The 26247-nt window shown below is 38.4% G+C and overlaps 1 protein-coding gene and 1 pseudogene across 1 annotated transcript in view; one reads left to right on the top strand and one right to left on the bottom strand.

Moving 5' to 3' along the window:
- Positions 1 to 26247, bottom strand: part of FAM102B (family with sequence similarity 102 member B) — an 84278-nt gene that overhangs the window by 41593 nt on the left and 16438 nt on the right. The window contains exon 2 of the mRNA XM_035017891.1: positions 1015 to 1135. Within this exon, the coding sequence (XP_034873782.1) occupies positions 1015 to 1135 (121 nt within the window). The remainder of the gene's footprint in view (positions 1 to 1014; positions 1136 to 26247) is intronic.
- On the top strand, positions 9660 to 13781 carry LOC118020254 (annotated as a pseudogene).

The following is a 26247-nucleotide window of genomic DNA, read 5'->3' on the forward strand; positions in this document are numbered from 1 at the left end:
AGAACACAAGACTGGAATGGAAAAGAACAAGGCAAGGGACTCCTGCTTTTCATTTTAAGTCCTTCCCTTAATCTTTGAACACGTATATGTATTATATTGGTAATTAAAAAAAATGTATATAAGATAGAGGGGCGCCTGGATGGCTCAGTTGTTAAGCGTCTGCCTTTGGCTCAGGTCATGATCTCAGGATCCTGGGATCGAGCCCCGCGTCGGGCTCCCTGCTCAACGGGGAATATGCTTCTCCCTCTCCTTCTGCCTGCCGCTCCCTCTGCTTGTGCTCTCTCTCTCTCTCTGTGTCAAATAAATAAATAAAATCTTTAAAAAAATGTATATAAGATGTAACATACAGGTTACATTTAAAGGCAACAGTTTCATTCACCTATAGTGGTGACAAATGGATTTCCTCTTTTTCACCCCCCAAAAAGTAGGATCACGTATTTCTATATATATTAAGTTGATCACCTGAGATTACCATCTTTGTAGATTACTGGGAACATGCCTCAACCTAACGTGGAAAGGAAATGATATAAAAAACAAAACAGGGCCTTGGGATTAGAAAGATTCGTGTGAGTCCCCACTTTGCCATTTCCTAGCTATGTGAATTTGGGCAAGTGATAACTTCTCTAAACCTCAGTTTTCCTGAAATTGCCAAAAAATAACACCCATTTTCATGGTTGTTGTTAGACGTAATATATGTAAGGTCCCTAAAATAATGGCTAGCAATGAGAAATTTAATGAATGGCAGGATAAAGATAGATAGAGCCCCCCCAAATAATACAAATAGGGTCAACACTTAAAGGTAGTGATAGTGAGATAAGGTCCTTGAGTAATAGTTTATGACTTCACATTTTCTTAAGTCCTATTTGTCACAGTAATTCAAATTATTGCTGCAAGTGTGAAGTGGCATTACATATAACACTTCTAATGATGAAGTAGAGCTAAATAAAGTGAGTCAGGGACTATGGAACTAATTACGGTTTCTGAAAGGGGAGACGTAATCAGCTACTTTTGTACCTTCCTCACAGATACTCTGTAGATACAAGGATCCAGGATGCCTGTGGTGGCACTTGCACTCATTTTGCACATAAATGAGAACTTCTTCCTCCAGTGAACACAGTTTGCTTGCACCACTTCCCTGAATGGGGGGGAAAAAAAAAAAAAAAAGAAACAATTACTACTGATGACAGGTCAAAAAAGCATACACACTCTTTCACTCGGGTCTCTAATGCAGAAGTGATAGATTAAAAGCCAGTATTTGGAAACATGAAGAAAACAAACTTCTAACAATGTGGTCTGAAAATCTCTAGAAGCTTTTAATTATCCACAGAAACTTAAATTTAAAAAAAAAGTGAAATTACATATCAATTGAATCAACGTAAATCGAAGCTTCACTACTCATTCATTCAGCACATAATACATGTTTATTTTTGGTGTGTGGGTTGTGTGCTAGGTGTCCGAGATACGAAGACGAGGACGACGGTGTTCCTAACCTTGTAGGGCCTGTGGTTTAGTCAGTACCAGAGACAGAACTGTGAACAAATACGTGTTCTGAAATGGACTCCTGCTATCGCTCTACTCCTGTTCCCACCGTAACAGCAACAACAGCTGCCATTTGCTGTCAGCTTACCACATGCTGTTCAATCTCACAGCAACGCCAGGAGGTTTATAGATAAGAAAGATGAAGCGCAAGGAGAAAAGTTAACTCAAGGTCATTTAGGCAGGAAGTCGCGGCACTAGCTTTCAAACCAGGCCCGTTTAACTCAACAGCCTACTTGTCCATAGAGGAAAATCTGTATTTTCCCCACCACCTCTGCTCTTTCAAGCTTCCAGGCCTTTGTACCTGCTGTTCCCTCTACTGTTCTGTATAAGTGTAGGGGGCTTGGCCTTAAAACAGAAGGATAATTATTCCTCTAACATGGGAAGAAAAGAAAGACAATGGGTGAAAATAAAGAGAAAACTGGAGAAACCAAAAGGGAAAGGCAAGAAAGCCCAGGCTGAATAGTTTTTGATTTTCTTAGGAAAGTAAAAGGTGAGGTTCGTTCTTTTTTTTTTTTTTTAAATATTTTATTTATTTGCCAGAGAGAGAGAGAGTGAGAGAGTGTGAGAGTACAAGCAGGGGGAGTGGCAGGCAGGGAGCCCCATGTGGGGCTCGATCCCAGGACTCTGGGATCATGACCCGAGCCGTAGGCAGACGCTCAACCGACTGAGCCAGCCCCTGTCATTCTATAGAAATAACCTCACCTTGGGATGCCTGGGTGGCTCAGTTGTTAAGCATCTGCCTTCGGCTCAGGTCATGATCCCAGGGTCCTGGGATCGAGCCCCACATGGGGCTCCCTGCTCAGCGGGGAGCCTGCTTCTCCCTCTCCTACTCCCTCTGCTTGTGTTCCCTCTCTTGCTGTGTTTCTCTCTGTCAAATAAATAAATAAAATCTTAAAAAAAAAAAAAAGATTTATTTCAGAGAGAGAACATGTTGGGGGGGAGGAGGGGTAGAGGGAGAAAATCTCAAGCAGACTCCCAGCTAAGTGTGGAGCCCCTCCTGGGCTAGAACCCATGAGATCATGACCTGAGCCAAAATCAAGAGATGGAAGCTCAATGAACTGAGCCACCCAGGCACCCCTAGAATGTATGTGTTCTTAGAGGAGTTTCCTGGAAATCCAGCAGGAGTGCAATTTATTTGTATGGTCACAACACAGGCAGAATGAGTTCTTTGGCAAAGAATGGATCTGGAGGTATTTATCAGGCAACATGAGGCATCCCCAGCAAGATAGGCATGAGCTAACATGCATACTTAAAAATAAATGAATTTTTGAAAAAAACAGTGAATAATAATGAAAATAACAAAGAGGAAAAAATAAAATTAGAATTTTTTAAAATGTTTCCCTATCAACATCTCAGGGCCTCAAGACTTGATGGAGGCATCAGTCATGGCCTCTGGAGCTCCTAAAAAGGGTGTGCAAGTATACTGAAGGGCTACCCTTCAGGAGCACCCTGTGCTTCCAAGCACTTCGTTGTTTCTGTCACTGAGATCACTGACCTTTGATCAGGAATCAGACATTTAAAACAAAAACAAAACCCAAAAAAACCCCTATATTTTACTTCAAAAAAAATTACATAAAAACTTCTAGTTAAAGAATGCAGGTTGAGAGCATGTATTAACTTACCTCTGCTCTCCCAAACATTCTATTTAATTTTTAAGGCATCATCTAGCAAGGACAAAGAGAACCAGAGAGGAGACAAAAATAAATGGCCAGGGATTAACTAGTGATAATGATTTAGCAAATCAAAGAAAGCTGAACATTAAGCTGGTAATGGTGAAAGCCAAGAGCAGGTATCTTAAATTAGCATTAAGTGGAACAAAGGAGGGACAAATGGCAGAAGAACTGATTGAAAACTCTTTTAGAAAGAGGCCCTCAGATCTTCCTGACTCCTGCAGAAGATTTATTCTCCTGATGAGGTACAACAGAGGGATCTCTGTGTTACATGACCTGAGGGCAGGTATTGAAAATAGAATGACCATACTGGGTGGGGGGCAGGGTGGACCCAGGGTGAAAGATGGACTTATTGAATGCTAAGACTTCCAACCTTCTTCCCCTAATCTGGCTTCTCAGGATATATTCTTTAAGAAGACGTAAGAAGAACATTCTCTGCGGAATTCAACCAGACCCCCCAAAAAAGCTCTAATGAGATGAATGTTGGAGGTTACAAAATGACTCTGCCAGCTCAATCTACAGTAAAAACCTGAATCAATGAACACTCTCTACATGCACAAAGCCTCTAAGCAACTTTAACTGCCTCACAGTTAAATATGAGCAAACACTTGAAGAATGTCTCTTAATATGAACAAACTGAGACCAGAATGAATAGCAAAAAGGCAAATTTTAAAAAACAGAGTCTATGCTGGAAGAAGAAAAAAAGATTCTCAGAGAGACAGAAATTGCATCTACCATAAAGGAATAGGATGCTATAAAACAGAACATATAAGGAACTAAAAAGTACTCACAGAAATAAAAAAAACATGGGCTTGATATTCTTATTTTTTTAAAGATTTTATCCATTTATTTGAGAGAGAGAGACACAGAGCAAGAGCGAGCACAAGCAGGAGAGGGAGAAACAGGCTCCCCATTGAGCAGGGGGCCTGATGCGGGGCTCAATCCCAGGACCCTGGGATCATGACCCGAGCTGAAGCCACCCAGGTGCCCCAAGAGTTGACTTTTTGAAAAAAAATAAACAAAATCAAGGAATTCATAGCTAGCCTAAGAAAAAAAGAGTGAAGACCATAAGAAATGAAAAAAGAGACACGGGGCGCCTGGGTGGCTCAGCTGGTTAAGCGACTGCCTTCGGCTCAGGTCATGATCCTGGAGTCCTGGGATTTGGGTCCCTTATTGGGCTCCCTGATCAGCAGGGAGTCTGCTTCTCCTTCTGACCCTCCCCCCTCTCATGCTCTCTCTATCTCATTTTCTCTTCAAATAAATAAATAAAATCTTTAAAAAAAGGAAAAAAGAGACATTTAAAACAGATGCTTCAGAAATAAAAAGAATCATAAGGGATTATTATTAAGTTATATGCTAACAAACTAGATAATCTAGAAGAAATCAATAAATTCCTAGAAACATACAACTTGCTAAAACTGAATCAAGAAGAAACAGAAAACTTGAACAGATCAAAAACAAATAAGGAGACTGAATCAATAATCAAAAACTTTTGAACAACCACCCCCACAAAAAGCCCGGGACCAGATAGTTCTTAGGAGAATTCTATCAAACACTCAAAGGAAAATTTTTACCAATCCTTCTTAAACTCTTCCAAAAGATAGGGGAGTCTGCTTCTCCCGCTGTCTGCCACTCTCCCTGCTTGTTCTCTCTCTCTCCTTCTCTCTGTCAAATAAAAAAATTAAATCTTAAAAAAAAAAAACCACATGATCATCTGAATAGATTAAATTTGGCACGCTTTTTCTGCAGCATCCACTCATGATAAAGACTTTCAACAAAATTGGTATAGCAGCAACTTACCTCAATACAGTAAAGACCATATATTAAAAGCCCACAGCTAACATCATAATCAGTAAGGAAAACCTGAAAGCTCTTCCTCTAAGATCTAGTGCAATACAAGGATGCCCTCTCTCACCCCACTTCTGGAATATAGTACTGGAAATCCTAGCCAGAGCAATTAGTCAAGAAAAGAAATAAAAGCATCCAAATCAGAAAGAAAGAAGTAACATTAGCTCTATTTGCAGACAATAAGATCATATATATATAAAGCCCTAAAGACCACCCCCCCAAAAAAACTGTCAGAATAAACAGATTCAGTAAATTGCAGGATACAAAATCAAAATAAGAAAAAAAAATCTGTGGTGTTTCTATACATGAACAATGAACTACCTGAAAAAGAAATTAAGGAAACAATCCCATTCACAATAGCAACAAAAAGAATAAAATACCTAGAAATAAATTTAATCAAAGAGGTGAAAGACTTGTACACTGAAAACTATAAAACACTGATGAAGGAAAGTAATGAAGATACAAACAAATGGGAAGGCATCCTATGGATTGGAAGAATTAATATTGTTAAAAGGTCCATACTACCCAAAGTGATATAGAGATTTAATTCAATCCCTATCAAAATCCCAATGGGATTCTTTACAGAACTAGAAAAAAACAATCCCAAAATTCCTGTGTAACCACGAAGACCCCAAAGCAATCTTGAGAAAGAAGAACAAGGCTGGAGGCATCACACTTTCTGATTTCAGAATGTATTACAAAGTCACAGCAATAAAAACAGTATGGTATTGGGAAAAAAACCCCTCAGAAATATAGACCAGTGAAACAGAATAGAGAGCTCAGGAATAATTCCACCCACTTACACTCAACTGATCTTTGATTAAGAGTGCCAAGAAAACATAATGGAAAAAGGACAGTGGTGCTAGGAAAACTGGTTATTCACAATAGAAGAATGAAATTGGACTCATACTATATACAGAAATCAACACAAAATGGATTTAAAAACTTACACATTAAGACCTAAAACAGTAAAACTACTAGAAAAAAATAGAGAAAAAGCTTCTTGACATTGGTCTGGGCAATGATTTTTTTTGGGTATAACACCAAAAGCACAGGCAAAAGCAAAAATAGATAAGTGACTGCATCAAACTAAAAAGCTTCTGCAGAGCAAAGGAAATGATCAACAGAATGAAAAGGCAACTTACGGAATGGGAGAAAATATTCTCCAACTATGTATCTGATGAGAGGTTAAAGTCTCAAATATATAAGAAACTCAAACAGCTCAATGGCAAAAACAAAAAAACCTCCATACAACACAATTAAAAAATGGGCAAAAACGTTTGAATAGACATTTCTCAAGTGAAGATATAAGGCCAACAGATATATGATTGTAATCACTAATCATTAGAGAAATGCAAATCAAAACCACAATGGGATATGGCCTCACACCTATTAGAGTGGCTGTTATCAAAAAGACAAAAAAAGCGTTGGTTAGAATGTGGAAAAAAGGGCGCCTGGGTGGCTCAGTCGGTTATTCATCTGCCTTTGGTTCAGGTCATGATCTCAGGGTCCTGGGATGGAGCCCTCCATTGGGGTCCCTGCTCAGTGGGTTGTCTGCTTCTCTCTCAGCCCTTCTCTCTCTCGCTCTCAAAAGTAAATAAATAAAATCTATAAAAAAAAAGAATGTGAAAAAAAAGAACTCTCCTACATGGTTGATGGGAATATAAATTGGTATAGCCATTATGAAAAACTGTATGGAGGTTCCTTAAAAATTAAAAATAGAATTACCATATGATCCAGCAATTCCACTTCTGGGTACATATCCAAAGGAAATGTAATTGATATTTAAAGAGATATTTCTGCTCCCATGTTCACTGCAGTATTGTTCATAATAGCTGAGATATGGACACAACCTGTGTCTGTTGAGGGATGACTGAAGAAATGTGTGACACACACACACACACAGGAATGTTATTCAGCCACAAAAAAGAAGTAAATGTGATAATATGGGTAAGGGTGGAGGACATTATGCAAAGTGAAGTAAGTCAAACACAGAAAGACAAATATTGCATGACCTCACTTATATGTGGAATCTAAAATAGTGGAACTCAATGAGGAGGATGGTGGCAGCCAGGAGTTAGAAAGTGGGGAAATGGGGAAGATGTTGGCTCAAGGGTACCGAATTCAGTTAGAAAGATGAATAAGTTCTGGAGATCTAATGTACAGCATGGTGACCATAGTTAATAATGCTGTATTGCATACTTCTAACTTGCTAAAAGAGTAGATCTTAAATATTCTCACCAGAAAAAACAGGTAATTATGTGACGTGATGGATATGTTAATTAGTTTGATTGTGGTCATCATTTCACAATGTATACATAAATCTAAACATCTCAAGTTGTACATCATTTTTTTAAAGATTTATTTGTTTCTGTGAGAGAGAGAAAGTGCAAGAGAGTGAGAGTGCATGCATGAGTGGGGGGAGTGGCAGAGGGAGAGGGCAAATCTCAAGCTGACTCCCCACTGAGTGCAGAGCCCAATGTGGGGCTCGATCCCAGGACTAAGATCATGACCTGAGCTGAAATCAAGAGTTGGACACCCAATTGACTGAGCCACCCAGGCACCCCATCAAGCTGTACATCTTAAGCATATATAATTAATTTGTCAATTATACTTCAATAAAACTAAAAGATAAAATCAAATATTATGGATGAAATGTTTTGTGCATATTTTTGTATATATTGTATATATTTTTCATGACCTGTACAGCCCCACCCAATGAAGCCACAGATAAGCTCAGATCCACTTGCAGGGAATTAAGACACTATCCAGACACATGAATACTGTCTCCCAAGTAGTAGACTGACATATAAGCTAACACTCTGGAACAGGTTCTTATGTGAGAGTAAGAAAGTCTAATGAACCAAGAGATCAGGTTGGGATGAACTAAGGCTATGAAAAGTGTACATGATCATTAATTAACTCATGATGTCACACAACAAAGAATCCTTACTGGAGTAGAAACTCAGAAATGATGAAGGCAAAAATAAGAGCCCAGAAAATCACTCTGGACAATACACTGCCAACCACAGTAAACACTAGATAAATATTTGTTGACTGAATGAATAAATGTCATGCATTAGTCACAAATAAACAGTCCCAGCTACTGATTCCTGCCTATGCTACTTCACGATTTTTCCTAAATCAACCCCTTTTCTGTGTCTAGCACCACTACCCTAATTCAGTCCCTCAATAGCGCTTCCTTGAAATATGGCAACAGCCTCCTAAATGGTCCTCACTCAAATCTACCTTTCTCATTGCTACCAGAGAGCTCCTTCTAAAATACAAATTTCAAAATGTCATTCCTCTGTTTAAAATCCTTCACCGACAGGGCACCTGAGTGGCTCAGTCAGTTAAGTGTCTGACTCTTGGTTTTGGTTCAGGTCCTGATCTCAGGGTTGTGGGATCGAGCCCCGAGATCGGCTCTGTGTTCAGCGCAGAGTCTGCTTGAGAGTCTTTCTCCCTCTCCCTCTGGCTCTCCCCCTACCCCAAAATAAATAAATAAATCTTTAAAAAAATAATAAAATCCTTCACCAGTTCCCCATATCTTGGAGGATTACCTCCAACCTACTTAACATGGCCATGATTAGGTCCCTGCTTATCTTTAGTCTCTTGACCCCCCCTTTTTTTTTTAAAGATTTTATTTATTTATTTGATAGAGAGAGAGAGAGCATAAGTAGGCAGAGAGGCAGGCAGAGGGAGAGGGAGAAATAGGCTCTCCACTGAGTGGGGAGCCCGACGTGGGGCTCGATCCCAGGACTCTGGGATCATGACCTGAGCCAAAGGCAGCCGCTTAACCGACTGAGCCACCCAGGTGCCCCTCTCTTGACCCTTTCTGTCTCATACTGCTTGTCAATCCCAATTTACTTCACACTATTCCTCATTTGTATGCCTTGTTCATGAGGTTTTCTTTCCTCTGTATGCTGTCTACTCTCCCTTTCAACTCCCTAGATTTACCAATTTAATTCTTACTCACTTAGTTTAGTCATGACCTGCTCTAGAAATCATTCCCCAACTCAGCCTTCAGGTGAAGCCTGGTGTCATGTATGATGCGGTCTACCTTGGTTCCCTGAATGCCTCTGTGTCTGCATTCTGTATCCTAGAGTATTGCCACCCAGGAGAGGGGCTGGCAAGAACTGACCGAGTTGGCTTCCTCCATCATTCCGTTCAGTCCTCATCTCCTAGGATGCAGTCCTACTTTCCTTTTTTTTCTGCCTTGTCTCTGGCAGATGCTTCTATGATTACACATATTTCAAATGAACCGATATTTGAAACAAATTTTAAAAATTTATAAGCTTAAAAATAGCTATGTCCCTTCTTAAAAGGAATTCAAGTAGAAAAAGATGATAATTTAGGCAATCTTTTCGATTTTATATCATCAGAGTAATAGCCCTAAAGTATTCAACAATTTCTCTAAATAAAGGAAAAATTTTGTATGCCCAAGGCAATTATTCAGATTTTTTTTGTCATAATCTTTCATGTGTATACATGCACGCAAATATACATGCATAGACACACAGCTGACAGAAAGCTGTCCAAACTACACAAACAAACAAAGTGGCAAAGCTAGTTCGTGACAGTTTGTTATACTGAAGGGTTACCATGGAAACAAACTCAGACTACTTGGCAACTGAGACAAAAGTCACATTTAGTAATGTTTTCCGTTATGTGAGTCATTAATCTCCTATGAGTTTTATATGGTTGCTTAACCACTTTCAAGAAACAAAGCAAGAGAATAGGATTTATGTTGATACTGTGGAAAGTCAAGTATTTCTAAGATAAACGATAAAGTTGCTGATTGTGAAATACGTAAGCAAAGGACTTAAAAGAAGATAAATGTTGCTATGGCCACTGTTTATCCTTCAAGAGTTAAAAAAAATCTAAAAAATCTTTAAAAAATTAATAAAGAGTGAAAATTATGGATCCATTTTTTGTAACTTACTGTACCAGCAAACTGCATTATTTAATATTCTAAGAATAACTTGCATATGTATACTCTACACATATATTTAAAATTATGCCATATCTTGGAATTTGAAGTATTTTTAACTTTTCAGAAACAGTGATCAAAAACTGCTGTGAGGAATGCAAGCTGTTTTGCCAGACAACATTACTGCAGGGAGGTGAAGTGCTTGTATCCAGAGCCAGTCTGGTTGGGTTCAAATCCTGCCTCTGCTACTTGCCGGCTCTCACACTGGACACACTCCCTAACCTCGCTGCACTTCCGTTTCCTCCTCCAGAAACAGGGGTAGTAACAGGACCCACAAGTCAAGGGAGTTTTTGGAAACTAAGTGAATTATTACAGTGTTTAGAACAGTGCCTTATAGTGGATCTCAATAAATGTTAGAAGTTGCTATTATTAAGAATGTAAGTAGTTGGGGCACCTGGGTGGCTCAGTCGTTAAGCATCTGCCTTCAGCTCAGGTCATGTTCCCAGGGTCCTGGGATCGAGCCCCGCATCGGGCTCCCTGCTCCGCGGGAAGCCTGCTTCTCCCTCTCTCACTCCCCCCTGCTTGTGTTCCCTCTCTCGCTGTGTCTTTCTCTGTCAAATAAATAAAATAAAATCTTTAAAAAAAAAAAAAGAATGTAAGTAGTTCTACATCTACTTACATTTGCCGCCCAGAGAGAAATAATGATTAAATTTATAAGTAGGGAATTTTCTTCAATAGTCAATGGAGGTTTCTATTTTCTAAGAGATATAGATTCATGAGAAAATGAACCTTTGGGAACTGAAGCAAAAATAAATATTTTAAAACTCCAAGAATAAATGAGATCCGTAAAAACTGTGACTTTTAATTACAACACTAGGCGTACATGAATCTCTCGCATTCTAGAGGCATTTTTGGCTTGTGTAACTGGGTGGACAGTGCTATCATTCAGTGGAAAAAAATTGAGCCCAGGGGATTTTCATTCATTCATCATTCATTCATTCATTCTGCTGGTAGTGTTAGACAATGTAGGAAATGATGATCCAGAGTTTGGACATTTTGAGGTTGAGGAGCCTGAGAGTCCCTCCTTTGGAAATGTCCAGTAGGTAGACAGATACAAGAGACCTAGAACTCAAAAAGAGGGCAGGGCTCAAAATACAAATGTTAAGTCCTCAGCATGTTAATGGTCACTGAGATCATGGGAATGGATAAGGCCATTCAGGGAGAGTGGGTAGAGTAGGAAGGGAAGAGAGCGGAGTCTGGAACTCTAGGGAACACTGATATGTAAGGTATGGGAGGAGAAGGGGGCAGGTGAAGGAGACCAAAGGGTAAATGGAGAAGCAAAGGAGATCCTGTTTGTCACCGAAACTAAGGAAAAGATTTTTAAGAAGGCGTTGCCCCAGAATATCAAATGTGGCAGAGTGGGCAGGTAAGATAATGATGAAAAAGCAGCAACAATGAAGTCACTGATAACACTGGCAAGTATAGTTTCAGTGCAAAGGTGAGGGTGGAAGGCAGATTACTATAGGAGGTAGAGACAGTAGTAATAAAGTGGAGAAGACGAAGGTGGCAGTCGGATGGAGACATGGGGTAGAAAGAAGATTTCAACTAACATGCAGGAGACTTAAGCATGTTTTAGCACTGATAGGAAAGAACCACTAAAGAGAAAAAGTCAAAGATTTGAGGAGGTATGAATAATGGCACCAGAGAGGACCCATCTCTGAGAATGTCAGAGCGGATGTGAAATGGACAATAGTTGGGGGGATTGGCTCTCTACAGAAGAAGGGGCTCCTCTTTCATCATGAGGAAGGAAAGAGAAAAGAACATGCTGTAATGCAGGCAAGTTTGTCAACAGCTCACTGTTCACTGCTCAGAATTTTTTTTTTCAAGATTTTATTTGTTTATTTGAGAGAGATAGCGTGAGCAGGAGTGGGTGGGGGAGGAGCAGGAGAGGGAGAGAATCTTTTTTTTTTTTTTTTAAAGACTTTATTTATTTATTTGAGAGAGAGTGAGAGAGAGCATGAGAGGGGAGAGGGTCAGAGGGAGAAGCAGACTCCCTGCTGAGCAAGGAGCCCGATGTGGGACTCGATCCTGGGACTTCAGGATTATGACCTGAGCTGAAGGCAGTCACTTAACCAAGTGAGCCATCCAGGCGCCCGGAGAGGGAGAGAATCTCAAGCAGACTCCCTGCTGAGCATGGAGCCTGATGCGGGGGCTCAATCCCACAACCCTGAGATCATGACCTGAGACAAAATCAGGAGTCAGATGCTCAACCGACTGAGCCACCCAGGCTCCCCACCCCAGAACTGTTCTGATGAGAAATTTCATTTAGAAACACACACTACTACTTGACATACAGTAGGTCCCCAAATAAATGTTTGAATACTTGCTTGTTAATAATCTGCTGAATACATTAAAAAAAAGTCTTTGTAGCCTCATGCAAGAAAGATTGCCACAGCGCCTGGGTGGCTCAGTTGTTAAGCATCTGCCTTCGGCTCAGGTCATGATCCCAGGGTCCTGGGGTTGAGCCCCGCATTGGCTCCCTGTTCTGCGGGAAGCCTGCTTCTCCCTCTCCCACTCCCCCTGCTTGTGTTCCCTCTCTCACTGTGTCTCTCTCTGTCAAATAAATAAAAATCTTAAAAAAAAAAAAAAGAAAAAGAAAGATTGTCATTCAGTAACTTAGCAGATGTCCTAACAAGAAAAGTCATTTAAAAAAAAAGTATGCAAAATTATGCCAATTTTTATAGTATGATAACTGAGTAGCTGTTTTTATGAGTAAAATATGAATTTATGTTCACCTAAAGAGACATGTATTTTTTAAGTTCCCATATGTATAGTCATAGATTATTTTTTCTATATACTTTTTGATCACATTTCTAAACACTTAATAGAAACCATTTGAATAATATAAAAAAGGAAGACTAGCACCCAGTTCACCTGTCAGTTAACATATAGTTTTTCCATTTATAACTTCTCAGTTTAAGAGCCAGTGAAAGAAAAGCAGGATGATATATGGAAAGAGCAAAGGATAGAGAACCAAGGTGTTTTCTATTATAAACTAGGTGAGTTGTGACTAATCATTTAACCTACTGGGGCTTCAACTTCTTCATTTAGGAATAAGTGTTAAACTAGATGCTAAAATTTCATGATTCCCATGTATCAAAATAAGTATTTTCGACAAGACTATTTTATCATCCAAGAAAATTAATTTATTTTGCTGTAAATATACACATTCTACATAGCATTAGTTCCCTACCTTCTAGAAAGGACAGTACAGATGAAGAAAGCACAATAAAACAATGAAGTAACAGAAAAAACCCATTCCTAATCTAAGGAAAGACCTTATACTACAAATTTAAGAATACACAGGACAGTTTGGGAAAATTTAATGAAAACTACACAAAACTTAAAAAAAAAAGAAAAAAAAAAAGGAGCTGCCTCAGCCGCAGCTGGCCAACGGGGCCCTCAAAGTCTCTGTCTGGAGCAAGGTGCTGTGGAGCTACATGGCCTGGGAGGACAAGGATGAATTTTTAGATGTGATCTACTGGTTCTGACAGATCATCTCTGTGGTCCTAGGTGTCATTTGGGGAGTGTGAGCATTGCGGGGTTTCCTGGGAATAGCAGAATTCTGCCTAATCAATGCAGGAGTCCTGTACTTCTGCTTCAGCAACTACCTACAGACGGGTGAGGAAGAATATGGTGGCACGTGGGAGCTCACAAAAGAAGGGTTTATGACATCTTTTGCTTTGTTCATGGTCATTTGGATCATTTTTTACACTGCCATCCACGATGACTGATGGTGTACAGACCCCACCCGCTCTCTGTCTGGTATAAAGGAGCCTCATAGTTACAGCACAGAAACATGATTGTAGGGGCACCCCAGCCATGTGGAACCCGAAAGACCCATGTTTCCTGGACCGAGATTCAGTGTGTTGGGCATCAGTGTTTTCTGCATGGGCTGTGATCTGAAACTTTTTAAAGAACCATCTGCCTTTTGGGGAAGCATTTCTGAATTGTCCATCACCAACCATTTCTTCCTGGATATCATCGTGAAACACCTGTTTGCTAATGGGAGCGGTCGTTTAATTTGATGCACCTCTGGATCCAGATGCAACATTAAATTGTCTTCCTCATTTTTCCACCAGGTGTACAATTTTTAAACTATCAGTGGCATTTCAAGTCTTCTGAAAACCGTGTGGCAGTATGTGCGTGGGCCATGGAGTCTAATAAAACAGTTTCCACTGTAGAATGTTTTTGGGTACTTGAATAAATCAAATCTTTAATTGAGGAAAAAAAAAAAGAGAAAACTACACAAAGCTTCCCTATTTCAATAAGGTGAAATCCTTCATGAACACATGTACTTAAAATCAAGTTATGTACATAGGAATGAATATATGTTCTCCACAACTCTTAAAAACAAAGGGAAAAGGGATTAACTTTATAGAACTAATAAGCAGATGTGAACTGCGGATTCTATACCTAGCCCAAACTATGCATCATGTCTGAAGGAAAAAAGGATATTCTGTCAGACATGCAGGGACTAAAAAAACCCAAAACAACAACAAAGCAAAGCAAAGCAAAAAGTTATCACTCAGGTACCCTTTCTGAATAAGACACTTGCGTTGTGTAAGAATAAGAAAAATGAATTAAAAGTTAGACCTTACGAATCAAAAAAAAGGGCAAGAAACCAAGTCAGTAGGTTACCTGTTCTTTCAAAATACTTTATTTTTGAACAAAATGACATTTTTTTGGTTCTTTCTGAACACTCTAAAAACATGTGTAAAAGATAACAGCCTCTCTCCCTTGAGGTGCCTCCCAAACGTGCTCTGTCCTTTTCCTACCATCCAACCTCATCTACACAGTCTACTGGACAGGGAGCAAACTTCAGGCTCAGAAGACGGGCTCAAGTCTAATTTCTTTCTCTCTCTTTTTTTTAAGTAGGCTTCATGCCTGGCGTGGAGCCCAATGTGGGGTTTGAACTCACAACCCTGAGATCAAGACCTAAGCTGAGATCAAGAGTTGGACACTTAACTGAGCCACCCAGGTGCCCAAAAATTAAATATTTAATTTATCTATTTATCATATAAATTACATATATGATATATAATTATTTATTATATTACTTATATATATTTTATATATATATAGCACTGTGTAAAGAACAAAATGTTATGAATCCAGACCACTCAAAAGCTTTTTCTATGATACAATTCCTGAGTCCCTGGGTAAAACGATTCTCTTGTTTCGATAAACTCCTGGGACATTTTATAAGTGTCTGGAGGTGCCTTGCAAATAAACAATACTAAGAGCAAGAAAGATGGGGCTTTAGTGAACTTTTGCTGTGTGTTACAGAATATATTAAAAAATATACTCCCCCTTGGGTATTTTCACAAGCATAAATTATTGAAAGGGAGCTCTAGAGTATCAGAGGAGGTTTATCTGCTACAGTGATATTAAGTAGTGAATTCAAAACAACATGCACAGGCCATCAGGACTGATTTGGAGATACAGATAAGGAGGAGAAGAATGTAGAATGCTTACATTTTTGAGATTGGGAGTGAAATGAGCCAGTGACACAGTTGGAATGTGACAAAATAGCAGGAAAACTGTGCTGTGAAGGCTCTACTCTGGCTATTTTGGTAATTCTTAAAATAATGATAATGATATAATAATAAGGAAAAACTCAGGCAAAAGAAGTGAATTAAAATAAAAGTCACGGCAACACGGTCTAGTGAGTGCAACTTTGAAGGGAGGCCTGGGGACGAGATGGAAGAGGGGAGAGATCTGGGTGGCAGTGAAAGGATGCGGTTAGGGGTTGAACAGAAGGACTATACTGAGCACGTGGGCTGGGAGATTTCTTGAGTGGCAGAGACCCACCATGGTATCTCCTGCTGACTGTGACCACAGTCAGTGTAAGCTCTGTGATTATGCATCACACTGCATTGCTTGACAGGTCTGATACCATTCCTCACATGGAAGGAAACCCCAGGGGGGTCACAGTAGGTGAGTTAGAAAAACTGCAATGAATATTTTAAATATCTTCTCAATTTTTTCTTTTTTTTTTGTATGCTGGTTTTATATGGGTGACCTTAGTAAAAATTACTGTCAGATTCATTTTGGCTTATTATCAGTTGGCACTAATATATAGTTTCTCAAATGAGGAACTGGCAAGAGCTAATATTGCAGGTATTACTGAATTCCTAGTTGCTTCATGAAGGCTTACACTATATTAGTATAATGAGAGAGCTTATAGTGCTCAGTTGTATATAATTACAAATGCTTATCATCTGTATTAGTAACTTAATGACTGAGTTAATTTTTCCATGAATAGAAATGCATTAATAGAAATTATAAAGGAAATTTATGGTTGCTTTTAAAAGGTTCTTTACTAATTTAGCCTATAAGCAAAATTTTGGAACCAATTATTTTCTTTTGCAGGGACTATGAACAATCTTTTCTATGTTTCTGGGGCTGTTATTTCTAAAACTGTCTCTGCCTTGGATGCAGAGAAAATAGTGATGTCTATAGGACACTCCAAGGAAGACAGTCATTTGAGCTTTCTGAAAGTCATTCTATCCCATAAGAAATGACCAAAATGCAGAGACTTTCGTGTCCAGGATGGTACACAGAGGTGACACTTAAAAAAAAAACAAACAACCTTATGGGACCCTGAACTGGCCTCAAAAGATAACAATAGAAGATAAAATGTTAACAACTTTTCTAAAAAAAAAGTCAACAACTTTTTTTAGACACCAGCACTAGAAAATTCCCAGAATTTGCCTTTGAAATGTGCTTGCAGTCTGTGAACAAGGAAATATATAAAATTTTAACTAGAAAGAAAATGTCACTAAATAAGTTTATTCCAATGCTATGCTAATGATGACTCACGAAAATGAAATGAAGCAAACATGTAAGGTCCAAAATCAATACTATGGTTACTTCCTCATTTCATTAAGATAAAATCAGACTTGGGTGTAAGCTAGTTTCTAAGCCACAATGTTTGGAAATAGCATTTGATTAGGAGAAGCCTGAGAATTTCTTCTGAAACCAGGTTTCAGGACAGAAACTTCTTTTTTTCTTTGAGATAACAGAAAAGTGTTCAATCATGGGTTTGTTTTAAATATTTCTACCCCTATTTTCTCTTACACTGTTTCTTTGCCCCAGCCTAGAATCATGTTTGGGTCTCAATCCTAAAAATAAATACATAAAGCTATTGTTTTGTCCTGTTTTCCCCCTTTTACCTGATTCACTTTTCTTCTCTTCTCCTCTTCATCAACAAAGTTCCCAAAACACAATTACACTCGACACTTCGGCTGCTTCACCATCTGCCCACCCCCTGACTCCACGAAACTTGGATTCTGCCCCAATGACTCTAATGAGACTACTCTCTCAAGTTCACCACTGGGCAGCCACATGCGAAAGAATGAAATTAGACCACTATCTTACACAATACGCAACAATTAACTCAAACTGGATTCAAGACTTGAACATGAGACTTGGAATCATAAAACTCCCAGAAGAAGACAGCTGGGTAAGCTCCTTGACATAATCTTGACTATGATTCTTGAGGTTTGACTCCAAAAACAAAGGCGACAAAAACAAACAACACTACATCAAACTCAGAAGCTTCTGCAGAGCAAAGGAAACCATCAGCAAAATGAAAAGGCAGTCTACTGAATAGGAGAAAATATTTGCAAATCATATATCCAATAAGGGGTTAAGATCCAGAATTAGAACTCCTACAACTCAATAACAACAACAAAAAACCTGATTAAAGAATGGGCAGAGGAAATGGATAGACATTTTTTCAAAGAAGACATACAGATGACTAACAGGTATAGGGAAAGATACTCAACATCACTAATCATCAGGGCAATGCAAATCAAAACCACGATAAGCTATCACTTCACACCTGTCAGAAAGGGTAGAATCAAAAAGACAAGAAATAAGTACTGGTAAGGATGTGGAAAAAGGAAATGCTTGTACACTGTTGGTAGGAATGTAAATTGGTACAGCCACTATGGAAAACAGTATGGACGTTCCTCAAAAAATTAAAAATAAAACTACCATAAAACCATTCCATTGTTGAGTATTTATAGAAAAAAAACCCCCAAAACAAAAATTATTTACAATAACAAACAAGCATTATTTACAATAGCCAAGATATGGAAACAGCCTAAGTGTCCTGACATATGAATGGATAAGTGGATCAAATGGATAACTTTCAGTTATAAAATAAATAAGTCACAAAGATATAATGTACAGCATGGTGACTATAGTAACAATACTGTATTGCATATCTGAAAATTGCTGAGAGTAGATTTTAAAAGTTTTCGTCATAAGAAAAAAAATTTTTTGTAACTATGGTCGCAGATGACTTACTGTAGCGATCATTTTGTAACGTATACAAGTATGAAATCATTACATTGTACATCTGAAACTAATATGTTAATCATTCCTCAAAAAAAAAAAAAAGTTCACCAGACTTGCTGATTTTCAAATAAAGAGAGCAGCTCTTATACCACTCTATCTCTCATACAGTGGCAGAGCTGGACACTCTCTCAAGATTTTTCCTCAGTTAGCTTCTGTGATACCACATTCCTCTTGAAAATTTTGGACTCATTTTCCTTAATTAGATCTTCATCTACCAAGGTTCTATCCTCTGGCCTTTATGTTTTATTCTATATGCTATCTCTGGCTTTAATTACCTGTCCATGTGGATTATTTAAAAATCTAGTTATGCAATCCTGACTACTGTGCTCAGTTTCAGACATAAACTTTCAGCTGCCTACCATACATCATCACAGACCTTGCTTTACCTCACATTCCAATGTTCATGGGAGAGAGCTCAGAATGGGCAAGAGAGGAATAGATTGAAAGCAATAGGAATATCCAAAACAGAAGAATTGTTACTTATAGTTCATTCATGAAAAAATATTATGTATGGCACTATTAAAATAATATGCTAAAGTGTTTAATAATGTGGAAAATGCTTATAATAGTAAAAAAATAGCAGAATAAAAATTGTGTATGTAATTTGGCTTCAACTGTGTAAAAAATGAACTGGAAAAAACTGCAAAGGTAAATTTCAAAAATTTAACAGTAATTATCTTGGATGGGTAATATTTTCATCTTTGTAATTTTATGTATTTTCCTACAAATTTTCTATACTGATCTTGAATTAATTTTAGGATCAGAAAAAAAGGGTATGGTGGGTTCAAGGTCATACTGCATACAGAATAAAATTCTGTCTTCACAGAATGGCATCCAAGGCCTACCAAAATCTGGCTCCTGATGCTGTCTTGTCCTTCACTACAGCCCCCAAACATTTGCTGTTCAGCTTCACTACCTAGACATGCTCTCAACACTGTCCACTTTTATGGTTCTGTGCTCCTGCTTATCAAGTCTGTTTCTCTCCTACCCCAAAGTAGGACATTTTGACCCTGAAGATCTTTGCTCCCTAAACCATGATATAGAGCTGGAGGGCAATGCTCAAAATTTTCTCTTGGTTTAGCTAAGAAAGAAAAATTCTAGAAGTTTTTTTTTTAATCCAAATATAATCAATATTATTGGTATCAATAATAAACATAAAAGTGGCTAAAGGGGCACCTGGGTGGCTCAGTCCATTAGGTGCTGACCTTTAGTTTTTGGCTCAGGTCATGGTCTCATGGGTCTTGAGATCAAGCCCTGTGAGGGGCTGCGTGCTCAGGGGGGAGTCTGCTTGAAGATTCTTTCCCTCTGCCCCTCCCCTCACTCTCGGGCCAGCATTCATGCTCTCTCTCCCAAATAAATAAATAAATCTTTTTGAAAAAAGTAGCTAAAATAACTCACTAGCTAAAATGATTAAAATTGCTTTTGGCTATATGAACTGCCACAAAAATTAATTCTTAACACAGTTTATTTTAGAGAGAGAGAGCAAGAGCGCGCACCTGCGCATGAGCTGGGGGGGAGAGAGAGGAAGAGGGAAAGATTCCAAGCAGACTGCACTGAGTGCAGAGCCCAACGTAGGGCTCCATCTCATGACCCTGAGATCATGACCTGAGCTAGAACAAAGAGTCCTACGTTTAAAGGACTGAGCCACTCAGGCACCCCTCTTAACATAGTTTAGACATGTAAAATCTGATCCGGAGAAACTGGACTTTATAAAAAAATAGCTACTATACACATTCTAACAGATTAATAAAAATTAGGATATTATAATTTTTATACTTGTTTTATAACTCATGTTTATTGCAAAATATATAAAGAGAATAATCACCAAGAAAAATAATTTTACGAAAAACTGAAGTGAAAAGTAATAGAAATAGTTCAACTGCCCGGAATAGTGCCTGGCACATAGTAGACACATGATTATTTGTTAAATGAAAGAATGAACTGTATAGAAAACTGTCCAAGGACTTAGATTGGTTTAATAGAGTTTTGTCAGAAAATGCTTTTTTATTTATTATTATTATTATTATTTTAGAGAGAAAGAGCGCAAGCATAAGCAGTGGGGGAGAGGGAGGGGGAGAGAATCTAAAGCAGGCTCCACGCCCAGCATAGAGGCTGACATGGGGCTCAATCTCACAATCCACGAGACCACGACTTGAGCTGAAATCAAGAGTCAGATGCTTAACCGACTGAGCCACCCCTATTGGGTGCCCCTATTATTATTTATTTTTGTTTTTATTATTTAAGTAGGCTCCACTCCCAACATGGACTTGAACTCATAACCCTGAGACCAAGAGCTGCATGCTCTATGGACTGAGCCAGCCAGGTGCACCAGAAAATGCTTTTTTAAAACAACTTTATTGAGATATAATTCCTACACTATATGATTCATCCATTTAAAATGTACAATTCAATGGTTTTTAGTGTATTCAGATTATGAAACCACCACAATCTGTTTTAGAACATTTTCATCACCTCCAAAAGAAACCTCATCAGCAGTCACTGCCCTTTTCCCTCCAGCCCTTTAGGCCTGGGCAACTACTAATTTACTTTCTGTCTCAATAGGCTGAATTTATATGAAATGCCCAGAACAGGAAATCATATAATATGTAGCCTTTTGTTATGGTTTCTTTCACTTAGCATGATGTTTTCAAGGTTCATCCATGTTGTAGCATGTATCAGTACTTCATTTTTTTATTGCTGAGTAATATTCCATTGTACAGGTGTCCCACATTTATCCATTTGATCAGCTGACAGACATTGGGGTTGTTTTGACTTTTGACCATTATGATTAATGTTGCTATGAAAAGTCTTGTATAAGTGTTTGTGTTGACATTTTTTTTTATAGAATTTTACTTACTTTTTTAAAGATTTATTTATTTATTTGACAGAGAGAGAGAGCAAAAGAGGGAACACAAGCAAGGGGAGTGAGAGAGGGAGAAGCAGGCTTCCCACTGAGCAAGGAGTCTGATGTGGGGCTCAATCCTAGGACCCTGGGATCATGACCTGAGCTGACGGCAGACGCTTAATGACTGAGCCACCCAGCGCCCCTGTGTTGACATGTTTTTTCTTTTTTTTTTAATATTTTATTTTTACTTATTTATTTATTTATTTTAAAAAAGATTTTATTTATTTATTTGACAGAGAGAGAGTGAGAGAGCACAAGCAGGGGGAAGAGAAGAGGGAGAAGGAGAAGCAGGCTCCCCGCTGAGCAGGGACCACAACGTGGGGCTTGATCCCAGACCTGAGCCGAAGGCAGACACTTAACCATCTGAGCCACGCAGGTGCCCCTAAAGATTTTATTTTTAAGTAATCTGTATGCCCAAAGTGGGGCTCAAATTTACAACCCCAAGATCAAGAGTCCCATGTTCCACCAACCGAACAAGCCAGGCGCCACTGTGTTGACTTGTTTTCTAGGGTAGATTAGAGGAACTGCTAGATCATATGGAACTCTGTTTAACATCTGAGGAATTGCCAGTCTGTTTTACAAAGTGGCTGCACTAGAAAATGCTTTCCTGATGAAGATTCAGTATTAATGTACTGCTCTTTAAGACGGTTTTTAATAATAAATGCAAGTCAAAAAGTTATTAAAGTCAAAATGCTGGACATTCTACCATCCCATTTCCCCCCTACTGGATAAGTCCTACTAATCTTTCAAAGCTTAGTTCACACACTACCTCTTCTAAGGAGTCTTTCCTATTTTCTCAGTCAGAATTCATAGCTCCCTTTCTCCTTTGAACTGCCATACAATTCGATTTGTACATTTACTGTAGACTTTGTCACTCTGCCCTATATTGTATTTAACAATATATGCATCAGGATCTCTCACTAAACTACAGACTTTTTAAATTTTTTAAATTTTTTTAAATTTAAAAAAAAATTTTTTTAAAGATTTTATTTATTTATTTGAGAGAGAGAATGAGATAGAGAGAGCATGAGAGGGGGGAGGGTCAGAGGGAGAAGCAGACTCCCTGCCGAGCAGGGAGCCCGATGCGGGACTCGATCCTGGGACTCCAGGATCATGACCTGAGCCGAAGGCAGTTGCTTAACCAACTGAGCCACCCAGGTGCCCCTAAACTACAGACTTTTTGATGATAAAAATATTTTATACCTATGTTTATAGTAACAATTATATTATTACATATATTAATATATATTATTTTATTATAATATATTCATAAATTGTTATGATGGATATATCATTTGAGACAATGAAAAGGGCTCATGCAAAAGATGAAAGTAAATGTCCTATACAGTACTTTCATAGAACAAATTTATTGGGGTGCCTGGGTGGCTCAGTCCGTTAAGCATCTGCCTTCAGCTCAGGTCATGATCCTAGGGTCCTGGGTTGGAGCCCCACATCAGGCTCCCTGCTCAGTGAGGAGTCTGCTTCTCCCTCTCCCTCTGCTCTTCCCCCTGCTCCTGCTCGCTCTCTCTCTGATGCTGTCTGTGTCTCTTTCTCAAATGAGTTTTAAAAAATCTTCAAAAAAAGAACAAATTTATTAAGGTAATACATTTAATAAAAGATAAATCTGAAATAATATTATCAATAAATGTTATTTGTTGATGAACAAAATATATCTCAAGACTTACAGTACAAGCAAAAATGGCTTAAATAAGCACAAATACAAATGGGAGAAAGTTAAGTAAAAATTAATTACTACATAAACCTACTTGTCTTAATTTTATTAGATCACATTAGTTTGCAGAATGACTGAATGGACTCATCAATGCTATTGCAGAAAATTCATGGCAAAATGTTCCTGTATTATGAAGTTTAAAAAGGAGAAAACATTCTTCTTAATACTAATCAACTTTACTTAAATATGTAAATAATTGGCCTGATCTAATAAAAATTGGGGGGGGGCTGAAATACTTATTCATTTAAAAATTGTGGTAAAGGGGCGTCTGGGTGGCTCAATCAGTTAAGTGTCCAACTCCTGGTTTTGGTTCAGGTCATGATCTCAGGGTTGTGCGACTGAGCCCTGTCTCAGGCTCCACACATAGTGTGGAGTCCGCTTGAGATTCTCTCTCTCCTTCTCCCTCTGACCCTCCCCCCATTCTCTCTCTCAAAAAAACCCCCCAAAACCAAAAAACCCAAAAAACCAAAACCTATGGTAAAATACACATAACATAAAATTTACTATCTTAACCATTTTTAAGTGTGCAGTTCAGTAGTCTTAAATACATTCATATTGTATCAAATCTCTAACAACTCTTTTCCTCTTGTAAAAGTGAAACTCTGTACACATTAAACAATTTCCCATTCCTTCCTCCCCCGAGGTCCTAGCAACCATCATTCTACTTTCTGTCTCTATGAATATGACCACCCTAGGTAACTCACATAAATGGAATTTATAAATGGAGTTTTATATAAATTAACATATATAAATAAATATACTCAAATTCATAAATTATATATATAAAATCAATATATAAAAAATATATAAATATATAATACATAAAAAACAAAAATATATATAAATAATAATATATATAATAATAATATATATAATATATAATATAATATATAATATAATATATATAATATATAATATAATATATATATAATATATATATATAAATGATGTATACACACACACACAAATAGTGAATGGTAGGTGAACAGATTATTTGTGGTACATTCAGACTACCTAATTATTATTTGGTGATAAAAAGAAATGAGCTATCAAGCTATGAAGACATGGAAGAACCTTAAAAGCATATTATTGAGTGAAAGAAGCCAATCTGAATAAGGTTACCTACTATATGATTCCAAGTATATGACACTCTAGAAAAGGCTAATCCAAGGTGCCTGGGGTTAAGGAAAAGGAGGGATGAATAGATGACAAAGATTTTTAGGGCACTGAAACTATTCTGTATACTGTAAGGGTGGATACATGTCAGAACACATTTGTCAAAGCCCACATGATATAGAACACCAAGACTGAACCTGAATGAAAACCATGGGTTTCATCATGGGTGATAATGATGTGTCAATGTAGGTCCATCAATTGTAACAAATATACCCTCTGGTGGGAGATGTGGATCCTGCTCCCTGAGCACATCTCTGATTCCAGCAACTCTGTCACAACCTCATTCCTTTCACACGTACTTTTCTTTACAATCACTGAGGCCTGCATCTTCTAACCATTTTGTTTTCCTATTTATCTTCCTGGCCTGGTTTCTTTCCTTATGAAGGGTGGACCCCATGAGCGACTGCTTAAAATTCCTTTCTCACCAACACTCTAATTCCCTAGCCTCCTTGGCCTTTTCACATACCTACAACATCTAAACCTCGATGAAACCTTCTATCCATTTTTTCCTATCTCAAACCTATGAGCACTGCTGGAGAAAAATGCATGAACATACACACACTGCCATCACTAAAATTCATGGGTTTTTTTAGAGAGAGAGAGAGAGAGTGCAATCATGGGGGGAGGGGCAGAGGGAGAGAGAGAGAATCCCAAGCAGGTTCCATGATCAGTGCAGAGCCCAACACGGGGCTTGATCTCTGGACCCTGAGATCATGACCTGAGCCAAAATCAAGAGTTGGGATGCTTAACTGACTGAGGTGCCCAGGTGCCCCTAAAGTTATGTTTTAAATTCTAGTTGGGCCTTTTGGATTTGTCTTTGGTCAGCTTTCTCTCCTCACTTATAGAAGCTTTTCTGATCTTTTATCATTATCCTCATGTTCCTTTTCTCCCTTTTGCAGTTGCTACTGAGAAAGCTAAGGTTGTCAGATGAGAATTCTCTTAAACTCCAGCCTTAAGCCAATCTACTAACTGCATAAGTCACTCCTCTGCTTTTGGTTCCGTAGATCCTACAGTATCAAAATTAAGTCCAGACTCCTTTTAGAGACCATTCTCTCTCCCTCTCTTTATGTGTCAGCAGTAATACACAATTACAGTAGCGCCCCTCCCCCTCCCGCCTTATCTGTGGGGGATATGTTCCAAGACTCCCACTGGATGCCTGAAATCCGATAGTATGGAATCCTATGTGTACTATGTTTTTTCCTATGCATACATACTTATGATAAAGTTTAATTTATAAATTAGGCACAGTTAGAGATTGACAAAGATAACTAACAATGGAACAGAATTATAATATACAGCAACAAAAGTTATGTGAATGTGGTCTCTCTTAAAATATTGTACTATACTCACCCTTCTTTTTGTGATGTGAGATGATGAAATGTCTGTGATGAGTGAGGCAAATGACAGAGGCATTGTGACATAGCCTTAGGCTACTGCTGACCTTCTGACCAAATGTTAGAGGGAGGATCATCTGCTTCCTTACCGCAGCTGACCTATGGTAAATGAAACTGCAAAAAGCAGAACCATAAATAAGGGTGGAAAATGCTACACACAGGTATCCCTCACTTTCTGAAAGCTTGTGTCTTGCCATTTCACATTTAAAAAGACCTACATTGGTGCCTGCTAAATGAAAGAAATCTGAAGAGGATTTTTGCTTTCAAGAAAAAACTGTTACTAGAATAAGGTGGATCTTTCCTAAATGTGAAGTGCCGGAATGTGAATTTTTGGAAAGGGGGGGTGGTACTCTCTGCCTTATGCCACTGGCTTATGAAAGATTTCATAGGAATGTTCTACGTTGGATAGCGGAGTAAATCTGTATTCATAGTGCTCCCAGTACATACCATGCCCGTTCTTTGCCACTGTGTATATGTACTGTTCCTTCTGTCATTTCATTTCCTTCTCCAGCTAGACTTTTTTCAAAACCTTGCTAAGGAATTCTCTTCCATTGCACCCCTGCCCCCCGCCAAAAAAACCAGTTAAACACTTCTTTCTACCTTTTCTTGTATTTATTTTTTAC

Source organism: Mirounga leonina, unplaced genomic scaffold (genome assembly GCF_011800145.1).
Source record: "Mirounga leonina isolate KUSES-001 unplaced genomic scaffold, KU_Mleo_1.0 Mir_173, whole genome shotgun sequence".
Taxonomy (NCBI): Eukaryota; Metazoa; Chordata; class Mammalia; order Carnivora; family Phocidae; genus Mirounga; species Mirounga leonina.